The sequence below is a fragment of the Protomyctophum parallelum genome (genome assembly GCF_964188405.1).
Source record: "Protomyctophum parallelum genome assembly, chromosome: 6".
NCBI lineage: Eukaryota > Metazoa > Chordata > Actinopteri > Myctophiformes > Myctophidae > Protomyctophum > Protomyctophum parallelum.
This window is the reverse complement of record NC_139701.1, coordinates 22,049,454-22,065,285: the sequence shown is the minus strand read 5'-3', so window position 1 is coordinate 22,065,285 and position 15,832 is coordinate 22,049,454. Positions and strand designations below refer to the sequence as shown.

At 41.6% G+C, this 15,832-nt stretch overlaps 1 protein-coding gene across 2 annotated transcripts in view; it reads left to right on the top strand.

Annotated features, from left to right (window-relative positions):
• rab6ba (RAB6B, member RAS oncogene family a) overlaps positions 1-15,832 on the top strand; it is a 93,161-nt gene that overhangs the window by 62,029 nt on the left and 15,300 nt on the right. For both annotated transcript variants that reach the window (XR_014569448.1, XM_083768246.1), the window contains exons 5-6: positions 1,724-1,835; positions 10,794-10,887. Coding sequence is in view for 1 of the 2 variants with exons in the window: in XM_083768246.1 (XP_083624372.1) it covers positions 1,724-1,835; positions 10,794-10,887 (206 nt within the window). In the remaining variant the exon portion in view is untranslated. The remainder of the gene's footprint in view (positions 1-1,723; positions 1,836-10,793; positions 10,888-15,832) is intronic.

Here is a 15,832-nt window from a genome sequence, read left to right as displayed (position 1 = left end):
AAATAATAATAAACATTCCATAAACTGTGATATTCTGAGCCTTATAAAACTTAATTCGAGGTCAATAACACCGATCGGAGCCACACAACACAGCCAGTAGCAGAGCATAAAATGGCCGACATCTACATCCGGTTCAAACGGTCAGCCAACAAGAGCTGAAGAGATCTGCCCATTTCGTACATTTATGTGGCACTGGGTACCAGTGCCCCTAGTGGTTAATTAATTGTAATCGAGGCACAAGTTAGAAATAACCATGATATTAATTTGAAGTCATATCGACCAACCGCAGCTCACACGCACAATCGATTTCATCAGTCACTTAGTGTGTCAAGATCCTAGATAGCTGACTGCACACACAACGGTGACAATCTCATATACTTAAAATGCATAAAGATGGCTGACTCAGCATTGGTCATTAGGCCTATCAGGCCTCATTCACACATAAAGAACATATGTTCTGTGCTCTGCCTGTGTTTTATGGCCGCCTCAATGCTTTTCCAATGGGACTCACATAGGAAATTGCCCCCCTCTCCCCAATCAAACACAAGTGTTTGGTCAAACCACGTGACTTCCAGTGGAAAAAGCATTGGGGCGGCCATGAAACACAGGCAGAGCACAGAACATGAATGAATTAACATACTACATATAGACTAGCCCATAGTTTATTTTACTGTACTAAACGTTCAATTAATTTCATTTATAGACAGGTTAGATATGCAGAAACATCAAATCGAACCTTAATACTTTTCTCAAATTCTGTACCGGAACACTAAATCATTGTTAGTCCTATCCGTCCGTGGCTGCAATTATATCAAGAAGACCTGCTTGGACCGTTTTGCATTGTCTTGCTGACTTTAAAAAGCCCCTCTTTCACTTGTACCGTCGCCTTTCAGCAGTGATAGTTCCGTTAACTTTCTACATAGGCAGCCTGATATGGCATGGTTTTATGGAGCTGTCTCGATTCCATTTGTGAGCATTAATGGGTCAAATTTGTTAAGAAATGAGAGCCGGGTACTTTAACTTTGATGCCCTCTGGGAGATTCATTTTTATGAGCAAACATGTTTCCTTCTCAGTTCTCACAATACCATGTTCTTCTTTCACCTTGAAACCGATGTGGGGTCTTTCTCCTCAAATCCCAGCACAGGAATGTGACATGACCTTTGCAAGCATGCATACCAAATAAATGACTGTGACAAGGCCAAATGGATTTGTAAAGAAAGAAAGAGAGAAAGAAAGAAAATTATTGTAGTTCATGATATGATATGATATGATATGATATAGTACTTTATTGTGTGTATTGCAACACAGCAGCCTAGTATGCAGAACACATATACACACATTTGACATAACACAAAGAACAAGACAATTTACATACATAAAGACATGAAGACGAGAGCAATATCCACCGCTTGAATTATCCTGTGGCTACTACAACTCCTGATTAAGCCTCAAGGTCGACTGTTGGACAAAGGACCTATTTAGTCTGACCTTATATTGCTGGTACACCATATCTCCTTCCTGAACCCTTGATGTTCAACCTATCAGTCTCTATAAAGGAGTGGAGGGAACACAGTGAAGGAATTTAGGACTCGGAACAGCTGAACTGAATGAAAAACACAATAATTATTATTATTTAATGTTTTTTGTAGCCCCAGGAATTCCACAGCAGCTCTTTACAGAGAATCCCTTTGATTATTCTTCATTTGTGTTCTTGGCCAACAGATGTGAACTCCTTCCAGCAAACCTCCAAATGGATAGACGATGTGAGGACAGAGAGAGGAAGTGATGTCATCATCATGCTTGTAGGCAATAAAACAGATCTGGCAGATAAAAGGTATGGAATAATAATCACTCCTGTTCACAAGCCACTATGTTTTTTTTTTTTAATATATGTTTATTGGTAGCAGGTTTCAACAATTTAAGTTTAGTTTGAACATACCATTTTTTTCCCATTTTCTCCCTCACCCCATCCCTCCCTCCACAGTTATAAAAGAAAATAATAATAATTGAGTACAGACACACAAAAACAACAAAAGGTCCAAGCCACTATGTTTTGACTGAGTGTTACAGCTGTGGTTCTGAAACGTTTTCAAACTTTTCATGTACAGTATTTGAACAAAGAAGTAAATACTAGCTGAGAATGTACTAGGAAAGTAAGGAAGTAAGATGATGCTCACAGTAATGGATGTTAAACGGGGTGTAAAATTAGGGCATGGGGGCACAGTGGAAAATAACAAAATAACCTGTTATATTTATATTTGTGAAATCCGTTTACAGAATTGTCAATGTTCACTAACAAGCCTCTCTATTGAAAGGTATAAAGATGTATAGGTTACAGCAGGTCTAAATGGGTCCCCCAAAACGATCAAAAATAGAACATGAGCTTATAGATCAGCTATTTAGCTGCTTTTGCAGCTAAATAGCTTGTACGGTGAAGTAGGGCTGTCATCATCATCCTTCCAGTGCCCTCGAGATCTGCGACACAAGCTGCTTCCACTGGTCTCTGTTGCTCATTGACAGTCAGTCCTGTGTCCCTACTCAGAACATCTGGAAATGTGAGAGGTCTTGTTCCTCTTGATGGGCAGGGTAGTCTCCACAGAAGAATATCTGAAATTACCTGGTCTTTTGCTCTGTGGCAGGGCTGTAGGGCATTACTTTATATATTTTAAATTATGAAAAAATAATTACAATCTACCACACAAATATAAAGAGAGACATCACAGGAGAGAGAGGGGAAGAGGACACACTACCTCTTGTACTGTGTGCAGTAGTTTAGTCAATAACCATACACAATTTGTTACAGGCATAAATCACATCGCTACATGTGAATAATGCATAGGCTACATGGTATGTCCATTTGTTATATTAGCTCAATTCTGACCCACGGTAGATTATTCATGCAATAATCTCTCCATCTATAGTACGTTATTGCTGCTGTTCTGTGGTAATGAATGACACTCCTGTCCTCCAGTTCTTCCTTTGATATATTAGTTAAAATCCTCTGTTCATGTAACTCTGTGAGTGAAAACATTTACCCTGGGTCTATTTCTGCACTAAATAAAGCCTGCAGAGATTACTGTGGGGTCTAGTATGTACTAGCAAGTGGGCAGGCACAATTATTGTGGTTGTTTCCTAGTGATTTTCAGGTCACTTAAACCCTACAAGCTCATATTGTGCAACGAGTCACGTTTGAGCTCGTAGATAAGCTATTTTGGCAGAATGCTGGCCTATTATGGCCAGAACACGGACGCTAGGATCTGTGTGGTTTACAAAGCAAGAGCTCTGCAGCAGTGAGTCAACCTTCAGCCCTGCCGTCTATTTAGCCATGCCGTCTATGGGCAACTGGCGGCCCGGGGGCCACATGTGGCCCCCACCCTCACTTAATGTGGCCCACAGGTTAATACTGATGAGTATTCCAATTAAAATATAGCAAAACAGGCCCGGGCGGCTAGTGTAGTGGTCCGGGCACCTAGGCTGCTAAAGCCAGCCTGACGGTGTGTTACGGGCTTGACTCCCGAACCCGACAACCTTTGCCGCGTGTCACCCCCCCATGTACACTTACACTATCCAATATAGGCAGAAAAAGCCCAAAAATATATCTTAAAAAAAAATAGCAAAACAATAATTCAGGATTTCAATTCAAATATAGGAAAAATTGCAGATCTACAAGCTCAAAACCCGCCACAGTACGACGTGTTTTGAACTTGTATATCTGCTATTTTTCATACGACGGTATATGCAATGTGGAGTGAATGTGGAACTATAGTGATCCTCTCCATCTTCAAAGTTGCCCACCTCTGGTCTATTTGACTTGCATTTAGAGTTGGAAACCTTTAGGATTTTAATTATTCTGGTTCCTTGACGTTTCCTTTTAACGGTCTGATTCCTTAACGGTTCCATATTTTGGCCTTCAATACAAATATAACGGCAATCGGATGCTGCGCTCATGATTTGAGGAACTTTGTTCAAAACGGGCAAATCCTGCAAACTTTGTAAGCAAATCTTAGCCCTTCAGGTAGAAATTGTTTAGCAAAACCGGCCTCCTGCTGGCATTATAACTATAAATGGCCTATCTGAAAAACAGAGGTATTTCCTTGGCCTCTAGGGAGTCTGCGTACCAAGTTTCACCTTTAGATTAGCTGCACAGTCACAGACAGACAGAAGGACGGACAGGGGTGAAAACATAGTCTCGGCCATGCCTTCGGCCTTGACGAGACAATAACAGATAGTTGCGGCCCTAATATAAAGATAAAATTGTACCCACACCAATTCCATTGATGCTGAGCAGACACCCAGCGCTGCAGCACGTATTCCCACCAGCTCACTCGCATCTTAAACCCGACAACGAATTGATCGCCGTGAAGGCAGGAAAAGTGCTAGTGATGGCAGTTTGCAGGAGGTGAGTGACTGCAGGGCTCAGTCGATACACATTCAGAGGGCCATAACAGACATAAAGCATCGCTTTCAGACTGCAGGGAGACGGCTTAGCTGAGACTGCCATAACATTTCTGTGTATTGACATGCTGCACAAGCCAAGAAGGCCAATACACTATGCACTTGCACACTATATTGGTAATATATTGTTGTTTCCACCAGGCCGAAGGCATGGGAGAGAGTATGTCTTGCGCCATGTCTGTCCGTCCGTCCGTGTACAGCTAATCTCCGGCACCATTGGCTAAGTTGCTGCGAAACTGTACACACTCCCTACATGCCAAAGCCGAACCTCTGTCCCATTTTTTGCAAATCACATTTTTTATTTTACTCCTATGGATTTTATCCATACATCACGCTAATCGGTACACAGTATTTCTATAGTCATGTGATCAACACAATTTCCCATATTCCACTCCCGATTGGCTTCCAAACTTTCCAAAGCTCCAAAAAAATAAATGAATTTTCTGATTTCTGTGAATTATTTAAAGCATATTCCCACTAGGCAGAGGGTGAAATGCCAAACCAGCCTCATGGTAGTGCTATAACAGGCCGATACATGTTTTTGCCTATAACTATTAACTACACTGATTTGTGTAAAACTTTGTATGTGCACTCCCTAGAGGCCAAAGGAAAAACCTTTGCCCTGATTTTGTATGCCTTTTATAGTGCCGGCCACCAGGAGGCCAACTTATGTGAAACACATTTATTTATAGGGGGAGAGCGTAGTGACACGTTCGGTATGATTTTGGCTTATTTGGGCGCCATCTTCCTGCCTACATGTAGGCTAGTAGGATGCTAGGCTACTTGGCTGCCAGTCTGTAGTTCGTAAATTTGCTTGTCAGTGACGCTGGTGTGTAACTGTCACTGCAGTACACCATCTTCCATCTCTCCTATCTTTGACTTGTCACAACTCTTCTACTCTATGGCTCTGTCTGTAGGCTATGCGATCTGACCATTATTATTTTGATTACACTGTCATGCTCGTTTGAGGACAGGTAGAGAGCAGAGCATACATGTGTTTGGGAATGTTGCTGAAGGTTATGTTTATGCATATATTTCAGTCTGTGTGTCAGTGTCACACACGCGCACATGCACGCGCGCACATGCACACACACACTGTACAAGTTCTAATCCGGGCTCCGCCAATCCACACAGACAATTAAAACCGACCCTGTCACAATTACGTGGTCTTCTTTTTCTCAAGTTCAGTCTGCCATGTTTCTATGGCTTATTGTGCATATTGTTCTTATTGCTGATTGCCTTCCTGCTTGGTCCCGCCTTATCGCTGCTTGCAGCTATATTCTGTATTTGGTCTTAAGTGAATAACTGTCTCTGCAGGCCGTATGGCTGAACGGAGACTGTTTTTGTAAGTACATGATGGTTTTGGTCTATAAATCTAGTTCTGCTGGTCCTTTTCGCCCGGGAATTGGTGCATATGGGAGCTCGCTTGTGGAATGAGACCACGTCCACTTCCTTTCTAACTGTAAATGGAAACTTTTTATGATAAGAAGACACCATGTTATGTCCTCTGAAGGACATAACATTTAGCACTTGCCCTATAGGTGACTGGATCACGCTGTAGATCTAAAAGCTCAAAATATATCATGTGTAAGCTTCTAGATATAAACATTCTTCCCCACATGAAATGCAATCTTACCACAACACAATTAGTATTCATTACATAAATGCAATGTAAATACAGCAAAAATGCACATTTTCATCCGCAGTCCCCAACATAAAACAAAACAGGCAAACAGTACCTTACATTAGGAAACAAAGCATTAAAAACATACTGTACATACACAAAAAAAGTACAAAGGTGTAAAGTGCTATGTAAATCTATGTCATTTAGCAGCGTTTTTAAGGTAAATTATTGCAATTACAATTTGCAGTGACAGAACTCCTAGGCTACACTGTTTTCGGAAAAATATTAAATTCTTGTGTATAAAAGAACAGGCTGACGTCAAGTATTCATTTTTTTCCCTATTACGAGCAAGAATTTTATGGTGTATGGAGAGAAAAGGGGAGTGGATATGGTAAAACAAAACATGATTGATTGACGCATAATTGCATCATTGCCATAAAAAAGTTTAATCCCGCTATTTTCTTTTCTTTTCTTTTTTCTTTGCCTTTGCAGCTTATCAGCGTCAAATGTTGGTGTTGAATCAGAATCAGTTTATTGTCACATCACAGATTTACAGGTGTAAAGAAGTGGGTGAAATTAGGTTTTGTGCAAGTTCCAAAAATAGAAAGATTATGTTCGACTTAAGGTGCAAAAAAGTAGCAACACATTCGATCCACATAACGGCATTGTATCTTGTAGCTGGCTTGTCGCTGCTTGAGTAGTGTTAGTGTTAGCATTAGTCTTGTTTTGACTTTAGGGTACTTTGACAAAGTAGGTGCATATAAATCTATGCAAATATTGTGTCATATTATTTATTGTGTCATAATTATTTGTATATTATTAAGTCTAGGGTAAATCGACTTGCACTGTCTGACATTTGTTGGGAATAATCCCACCCGCTGACTGTGAGCGTGGAGCTTTCAACAACAAGTCATCAGACTTGTGAATATGAATGAATGTGTGGTGGCTGGGGTGATGGTAGTATTTTTCCATCTCTAAAAAGGCGCTGTATGGGTTTTGTTATTCATTCGTTGTTTTTTTTTGTTATGTTGTTTTTGCTTATAGCTTGTTGACAGCTCAGTGGGAGTGGAATCTTAGAAAAGCAATCGTTTAAACTGACACGATGACACAGCGTTCTCAGCCCTGACCTCCGCGTCACATCCTCCCTTCGATGGCGACGCGACACCTCTTAACCTCACGTCACCGGTCTCCGGTTGAACAAACACAAATAACACGTGTGAGGCTCTGGCAGGGCGGGGCGGGGGCAGGGCTCTGGCAGGGCGCCGTGTGATTGTTTAGTGCACTCTGTTCTACTCGATTTAAGCAGCGGCCTGTGAAGTTGATTTTCAATGACATCAAGTGGACCGGCTGCTTGCTCTTGTGGAAAAGACTCACTGTTGGTTAGTTCTGGTGGTTTTGCAGGGTAGAGGTTTGTTGTCCTGCTGTTTTAGATTTGTTATGATTGAAGTTTATGTCATGGTCTGGGGACGGTAATGGTGTATCTCAACGATAACCAACCTGTGGGCTGCAAGTGGGCCCCCAAATGATTGGCAAAACACTTAAGAATTTAATTATTTGATATAAACAAAGGCCATAACTGACATAAGCCATGACATAAGCCATGGTATTTTTTTCTTTAAAAGCCTGAAAATGTGTTTTCATTGGGAAAAGATTAGGAATTTAAAGTAGACTATGTTAGTTCCTGGCCTTTAATCCAAGCCAGAACACAATCGATTTATTTATTCATCATTAAAAATAAACATGCTCTGAAAAAGCATGTGGCCCACCTAACACCTAACACCATTTCCACCATGGTCAGATTTTGAGATTTTCAAGTCTGCCCTAAGGTCAGAGGTTGAGCTTTTGTCATGGTCTTGCAGAATGGTGTATCTCCCTTAGTTTTTACCTGGTTTTAGAGTGGGAAGTTAATGCCACATCCGTGCACGAATGAAGCACTAATGTGGTGGCCATTATGAGAGCCGGTGTCTGTCCATCATGTCTTGCTGTGCTATACCATGTGCCATCATGATGAATAAGCTGGCGTGTTTAAGTTGGAACTCCGAGGAATGCATCTAGAAATAGCCCCAGTACTGGTGCAAGTCTCTGTCAGGTGGTGTTATTATGTAAATACCGCTCCAGTGCAGTGCCTTTGTTCCTGCGGCAGAAGCTTCACGTGTCTCGTTTCATTTTTCATTGATATTTTACACCAGTGGTTCCCAAACTTTTTCATGTCAAGGACCCCCAAATTGACACGTATTAGCCCACGGAACCCATGCATAAGAACATATTTTTTATGACTCTAGCAGTGATTCTCAACCATTTTAATTTCACGTAACGCCAGTGTGACCTGCATTAGGCTACGGATCCCCATTTTTTAATCTGTGACCCCAATTTATATTGTAAAATCAATGTTAATTTAACTCTGAGAGTGAACCATTTGTACACTCTCTGAGTTACAGACCCATAAGGGTCCATAAGTATCATTTAGCTTGGGACCCCCTGGAACTCTCTCAAGGTCCCCTAGGGCAGGGGTTTTCAACTGATTGTGAACCAGGAACCACCTTGACTAAGAATCAACCTGGGGACCACTGTTGTGTTGCAATGGGATATGGGCTAAGATTAGTGCTTTCGTAACACTTGCTATGGAATACTGTTCCTCAAACGATGGTCCACGGACTTAACTGATATACAGTACTGACACATGTGGCCCTACTATAATAATAATAATAATAGTAATATATATATATATATATATATATATATATATATATATAGTAAAAATGTCAAATACGTGCAAGATTAGATATAGCACATGATGACATGATTATATGGGCACATTTCTTAATAATGATGACTCATATCAATGAGGTAACTGGTACACTTACCCTTCTTGAGATTCTATTTCCCTTTTCTGTGGAATTTCTTAACCTCAGACTTCCTAGTAATTCTGACAACATTGACACACTTCCACGGAACAGTACACAAAAGGTTTAGTGCACAAAAGGTTTAGTGCACTGTTCTGTTCCGTGGAAGGAAATACAAAATATTCACTTTGCTACATTACTAAATGCATGGTCAGGGACCACACGCAATACCTTCACGGACCACCAGTGGTCCACGGACCACCTGTTGAAAACCCCTGCCATAGGGGTTTAGGGTTTGCTATTCATCGTTTGATGAAGTATACAGTGCTGTTGTTGTAACAAATCAATTTCCCCTCAGGGATTAATAAAGTATTATCCTATCCTATCCTTAAGTGATTCATGTCCTAACAGCACAATATATGCCAACATTCCACAAATATTCTGCAATGTTGCATTCGGTGAGGAAATGAATGTGATCTGATGTAACGGTGTGAGAACCCTAAGGGGATGTTTTCTGCTGCACCCGCACAGTGCACAAGTTGGTGAGTGAGTGGGTACACAGATCTGGACTGTTAGTTTTTAGCGCATCCCATTGTGTTTGTGCTGGACGGAACAAAGCAGTCAGACTGGTTACATCATGCTCTTCCTCCCAGCAGAGCAGCATCAGAGCAGGCTGATGTAAGCCCAGTAGTAACAGACCTGCATGGTGCTGTGTGCAGTCAGCAGCACACTGAACACTGATCTCTCTGCTTGCCTTAAACGTGCTGTAAGTGATTTTGTTGTGGTTGCTCACTATTCTGATAGCAGCCATTGTTATAGTACCGGTACTTCTTGTTTTGTTTTGTTTTTTTTGGGGGGTGGGGGCTTTTCTGCCTTTATTTGGATAGTTGTACTAGTAGTGGAGAGTGACAGGAAACAGAGAGAGAGAGAGACACGCAGTAAAGGTCGTCAGGCTCTGGAATCGAATCTGTGACACGCTGTCAGGCAGCTGGAGCCTATATGTGGTTGTGCCTTAACCACTAGTGACTAGGCCATCGGCGACCATCATTGCTATAGTACGTGTACAGTGACAGGGGTATCCCCATCTCTCCAGAGAGCAGAAAATGACATTTTCAGGTTGATTCATTAAATATCCAATTTTATCCAGTCAGGAGAGAGAACTCATACAGGATACAGGATAAACAAGTTGGAAGTGAATGATGCAACCAAAACAATTGGCAAGACAAAATTGGAACTGGAAGACTATACAATTGAAGCTGATAAATAATTGGATTTAACTTGCTTTATACCAATCTGGGAACGCATCTGCAAAACAAAGGGAAAACAGCGCCCACTTTTCCTTTGACGTGAGTTAACAGTCTCGAGAGACTAGCTTTTTACTAAATAGCTGGAGAAATTGGAAGACCGCATTCAATAGAAACAAATATAGAGCTTAAACTAAAGTAAGCCCCCTCCTCCTTTTTATATTAAACATATCACTAACACTTACACCTCCTTTAATGGACAACTGACATGATGTAACCCGCTTCTGAGCCCGACTTGCACAGCCAAATTCATTACAATGTCACCGAAATGGGTAGCAATTAATTTCTCACAGCACAACGTAATTAATCACTTTCACTCAGTTAATTAATGCTGGTGGAGCCCTACTGTCCTAGAATAACACTGGAGGGGTTGAGTTATGACTGTGATGGTTTGTGTTGTCTTTAGGCGCACACAGACACAATGCACATCCAGTACAAACCTGTGCTTGTACGGCTCGGGTACCTTATCATTTGTGAGCAATGAGCATACATCAATGTGAGGGGGGCAGTTAATTGGCAGTTTCCTTTCACCGTTTTGCTGATCATTCTCTCTACTCCACTCTCAGGCAAATCACAATCGAGGAAGGCGAGCAGAGAGCCAAGGAGCTGAGCGTCATGTTCATCGAGACCAGTGCCAAGACAGGTTATAACGTCAAACAGGTCAGCCAGTGACTTGCATACAAGACTTTCAATACTTTTAGCCTTTTAGACGTGATTCACACTTGTGTTATAGGCTGTTTAAAATGGGTAGTTTTCAACGCTTTAAAAAGCTTTTACCAAGCTGCAAACATGTAGGAAGTGTGTCACTGATAGTGATAAGGGGCACTGTTTGAAAGGCCTTCCTTAATGCACAATCAATGTCTGCTGTACTCTGCAAATGTGTCTACAGACTGACATGGTCATTTATTTCTGACAACGATAAGACTGATTAGTCCTGCACTGTCTTTCTGCAGCTTTCTGATTGGATGGGAAGTGTGGCCCGGGTTAACATAATGTATTCCTTGAAAACAACAGAAACAACAGCTGTCTGTTCACTTAATAACACATTCTGAGATGAAGGCCGGCCGAACTGAATTACGGCCACCACAGCGGAGCTATTATTGTGTCTGTGTCAATGAACGGCGCTGCTGGCAGACCCGTCTCCTGCTAGCCAGTACCGCGGCACAGACAAGTGGCCATTCTTCACCTAGCTTTTCAGCCAAAGCGCTAGGGAGGGACAGCGTGGCGTGACACTGCTAAAACACAAAGGTCTCAGTCGTGCTCCCAAAGGCTCCAGTGTTCACACTGTTTATAGCTGTCTCATCTCCCACCAGTGGTAGAAATAACTAAGTAGATTTACTAAAGTACTGTACTTAAGTAAAATGTGTATATATTTTACTTGAGCTTTGTATATTTACATTTTTCAATACTTTTACTTCACTAAAATTATTGGAAAACGTATAAGTAAAGGTCCTTTACCTTTTAGATTTTGATTATTATTACAAAATAATTTTGACAATCTTTTAAATTGAGTACGTTTTTACTTTGGTGCTATTTTTGATGCCTAAACCGCCCACACAATTTGTACAGGGCCACAGGCTTATCTGAACTATTGCATAATGAATGCATAATGACTCAAGCTGTCACTCGTCATCAAAATTAAACCACATTTATACTCCATCGCTGCCTAAAATAATTGATTTTCAAACAAGCAATGCATTGCATTGAATAAATTAGGTTCAAAATGGAATGTAGATCTCAAGATCGATATACAGTAAGTAGCAAGTAGCAACAGCATATTTATGATCTATGACTCCAGATTTGGGCAACGTTTAAGCAACGTTTAAGCCAGATCAGAGCCCCATTAACTTCCGGGGTGGCGGTGGCTCAGGGGTAGAGTGGCTGGATGGTAACAGCAAGGTTGCCAGTTCGAACCCGGGCTCCCCCAGAGTTGGTGTCGAAGTGTCCTTGAGTAAGACACTGAACCCCTAATTTCTCCTGATGTGCTGGTTGGTGCCTTGCATGGTTTCCGCCGCCATCGGTGTATGAATGTGTGTGTGAATGGATGAATGTAATGCACAATCTATGTAAAGCGCCTAAGTATAAAACCTAGTGAAAACAAAATTAGTGCAGGTACTAAAACGGTTCAGAGCCACGGCATGAAAAGTACAGGATGATTACAGTACCACAGTAGTATATTATGTAGTGTCCTGGCTGTTTTTAATAATGCAGTGATGCTGTCCAGAGCAGTAGCTCGCAGGCATTAGAAGAATTGTCTGAAGGTTCTTTGCCTCAAATATTCATTGGCCAAACTGCTGCACAATCTAAAGCAGAATTAAATCAGTGTGGACTGGAACATGTCCTCCCGGTTTCATATCGTTGGGGAACAGGTTCGGGGATTACAGATAAGACCACTGAGGCTAAAGTACTCTCATTTGATCAGGGGGAGGAAAACGGCAGTCATTTATTAGTTTAAAAACGTATTTGAACTTCCTGTGCCGTCACTCAGCCCTCTACTAGGGCCATGGAAACATTTACCATTGACCACTTGTTATGTTGCTGCACAGAGAATTGAAGATGATTGGTCACGATGGATACGTGTGTCAGCTAAATGCCTATTGTCATTATACATTGTTGCACACCAGTGTCGGCACAGAGATCTGCAGATCTTCTGTACAAACGCAGAGCGCGTTGCATCGCATCAGCTATGTTTGTTGCCCAACACTGGCACTTAACGGATATATTAGTGTGCCATAATGATGCAGAATTCACAAGTCACTCATAACAGTTTTAATACCAGCACCTCCTTGGTGGTTTAAACTGAACAAACCATAACAGAGGCAGCTATTTTGATGGTGGTTTCGTCCACCTTCTCCTAGTCTGCTGGGAGCTGGCTGCACTGTAGGCGCTCATGGGGATTAAAACGGCACTATCTAGAGCCAGTGAAAGACTGTGGGTCTCTGGGAAGCAATTTACTGTACCTCTCCTAGCATGTCCCTCTTCTCCTACCTAATGTAGGCGATGATGAAATGCACTGGTCCCATCTGGTTTGGGAACCACGAGGGGTACAAAATGCCCTTATGGGTCTATGGGCTCCATTTTCGTTCGAGCATTCTAAATACACGATTTGAAGTCTCATTTGTGCTGACCCCATTTGCTGCGCTGTGGGTTGATGAAACTGAATGAGCAAATGGAATCGTGCACACCGCACAATGCCTGGCTCAAGCCAAATAACTTTTTTTGACTAGACAATTATATAAACATAATGGACACAAAGAAGTGGCAGGCACTCACCTCTGCTGATTATAGGACAATTACAAAGGGATGCGTAGGAGAATAAGGAGAGATGATGCAGCCGGGCATCTCCATGGAGGCGCGCAGTGCACGCCGCTACACCAAACTAATTTGGCATACGGCTTACGGGTGCTTTTAAACTCCACTATCGCCTTCCCAAATGTGTGTTTAACCAAAATAGCAATTTAGGGGAAAGCGTGCCAACATGCCCATGATCACACCTCTAAGCGCAAATACCGGTGTCTGCAAAATAGATAGCGGGTGACGCTGGACCAAAATTCCATTAAGGGACAGAGCAAGCTCCCATACTCGTAATTATCGGGCAGCGGCTGACTTGCGGGCAACGGCGGCGACACAGATTGAGCCCTATATCTCTGAGAAGTGTACACATGGAACCATTTCTTTATGTTTGGGACCCCAATGAATATACACTATAATATTTTCAGTGTTCAGTGTGAAATAAATTCTACACTATCAGAGTTACAGAGAAACAGTGATGTAATGGACCTGAATGCAATCAGTCAAGCAGACATTTGAGGATATTGTATAGCGGACCGGTCAGGTGGAAACCTTAAATACGTCCAAACTGTTTCTGTTAGGAATTGTATTACAATTCATCCAATCTAGTTATTATTCATTATTTATTATCTGTTAATACTTTTCATTCACTTCTCAAATAACAGCTTGTGGACGATTTGCCACAAGCTGAAACAAGTTTTCAGTGAGTTGCTACTGGCAGTCAAAATGCAAAGTGAAGTGTTGTGATGGAGTGTGTCGCCCCTGCTGTGCTGACTCATCCAGTGCATCTGTGCTAGAAGATGGGCTTATTTATGCAAAGTCCTGTATTCAACATTTTACTTGATAAAATGTATGAGTAATAGTAAAACATTACAGTGTGCTCAATGCACCAGACAAAAGGTTAAAAAAAAAAAAAGCTCACACAACCTTACAGATCGGCTATTTTCAAATATAGCTATAAGTTAAATTAAATTAATAATAATCAAAACCTGCAAAGCAACTAGCTCGCAGCGCTGGGAGGGAATGTCTTGCATGATTTAGTAGAATCTTGGGACACCTTGAATTTGGCGATAAATAATTAGCTGATGGTAATCCCACTGATTCAGTCAGTTTCTTTAGCCCCAAAACCTAGCGTTAAGACACACAAAACTCCTTTATAGGTTGAATAGTAATTGAATTTGTGTCATGGTTTGCAGGTGTTAGGACCCAAATGCAGGAACTCAAACAAAGGCAGGTCAAGAAGATCACATAAACTTGACTTTACTTGGTAAATTACATGTAGGATAACAGAAGTACATAGACTTAAGCCCTCAATGTGGGTTGGGTTTTTGTGCTAATTCGCTTATTTCCATCCAAATAAGTGTGCCGCTCGGGATACTATTTAATTTATGAAGAGAGGATATATACAAAAAATATAGATTTTTGAGTGATGGAAACAAGCGAATTAGCATAACACCCCATAGCCCCATTCAATTCAATGCAATCCATTGAGGGTTTATGATAGGGGAAATGGCCAATAATGCACTTTTGCACAAAATAACATCTGGACCTCTTTGGTGGGGACGTAACAACTACAAATAAAGGTAAGCCTTCTAGCATGGAATTCTCCTTTAACGCGGAGCAGAGGGCACAAGCTGGTCATTAGGGTAGGTAGGGCGCTGCACAGCCTGGCCTCCCAGGTCAGCGCAGGCAGGAACACAGGAGGATGGGTCTCCAAGTCTCAGGAAGGCAAGACAAGGGGGACGTAGGAAATTAAGATCCTGGACAGTGACATCAGTTGTGGAGCGCAGGGAGAGAATGGCCAAGGTGTGCTCTGTTCAGCGTTGGTGAGTTCTGCTGGGTCCAATGATCTAATCTAAACGTGTTACCAATTGCACAAACTTTATGATTTTTTACATATTCCCGCCCAGTTTAAAGTTTTTAAATAATTGTAGTGGAGTAAAAAGTTCAATATTTACAAGTACAAGTAAAAATGATCTTAAAATGGAAATACTCAAATAAAGTAAAAGTAACTCAAACTTGTACTTAAGTACAGTACTTGAGTACACTAAGAGTGTTGCATGCTGGGAGTCAGTGGTCTTGAGTGAGCTGTTTAACTACTTGAACCCACGATTCTGGGGGGAACATTTGGCAAAAATAACATATTTTCAAGCTGTGAGCTTGTAGATTGGGTATTTTTGCCAAAGAGATTTGCTATAGACGATCCAGTACAGTTGTAACTCGTGTCTGTTATACTAAGCATAGAGGGTTTAAGTTTGTATGTGTACAGGTGAGAATGGGCGATGTGTCCTCAGTGTGAGGGAGGGAGGAGTGG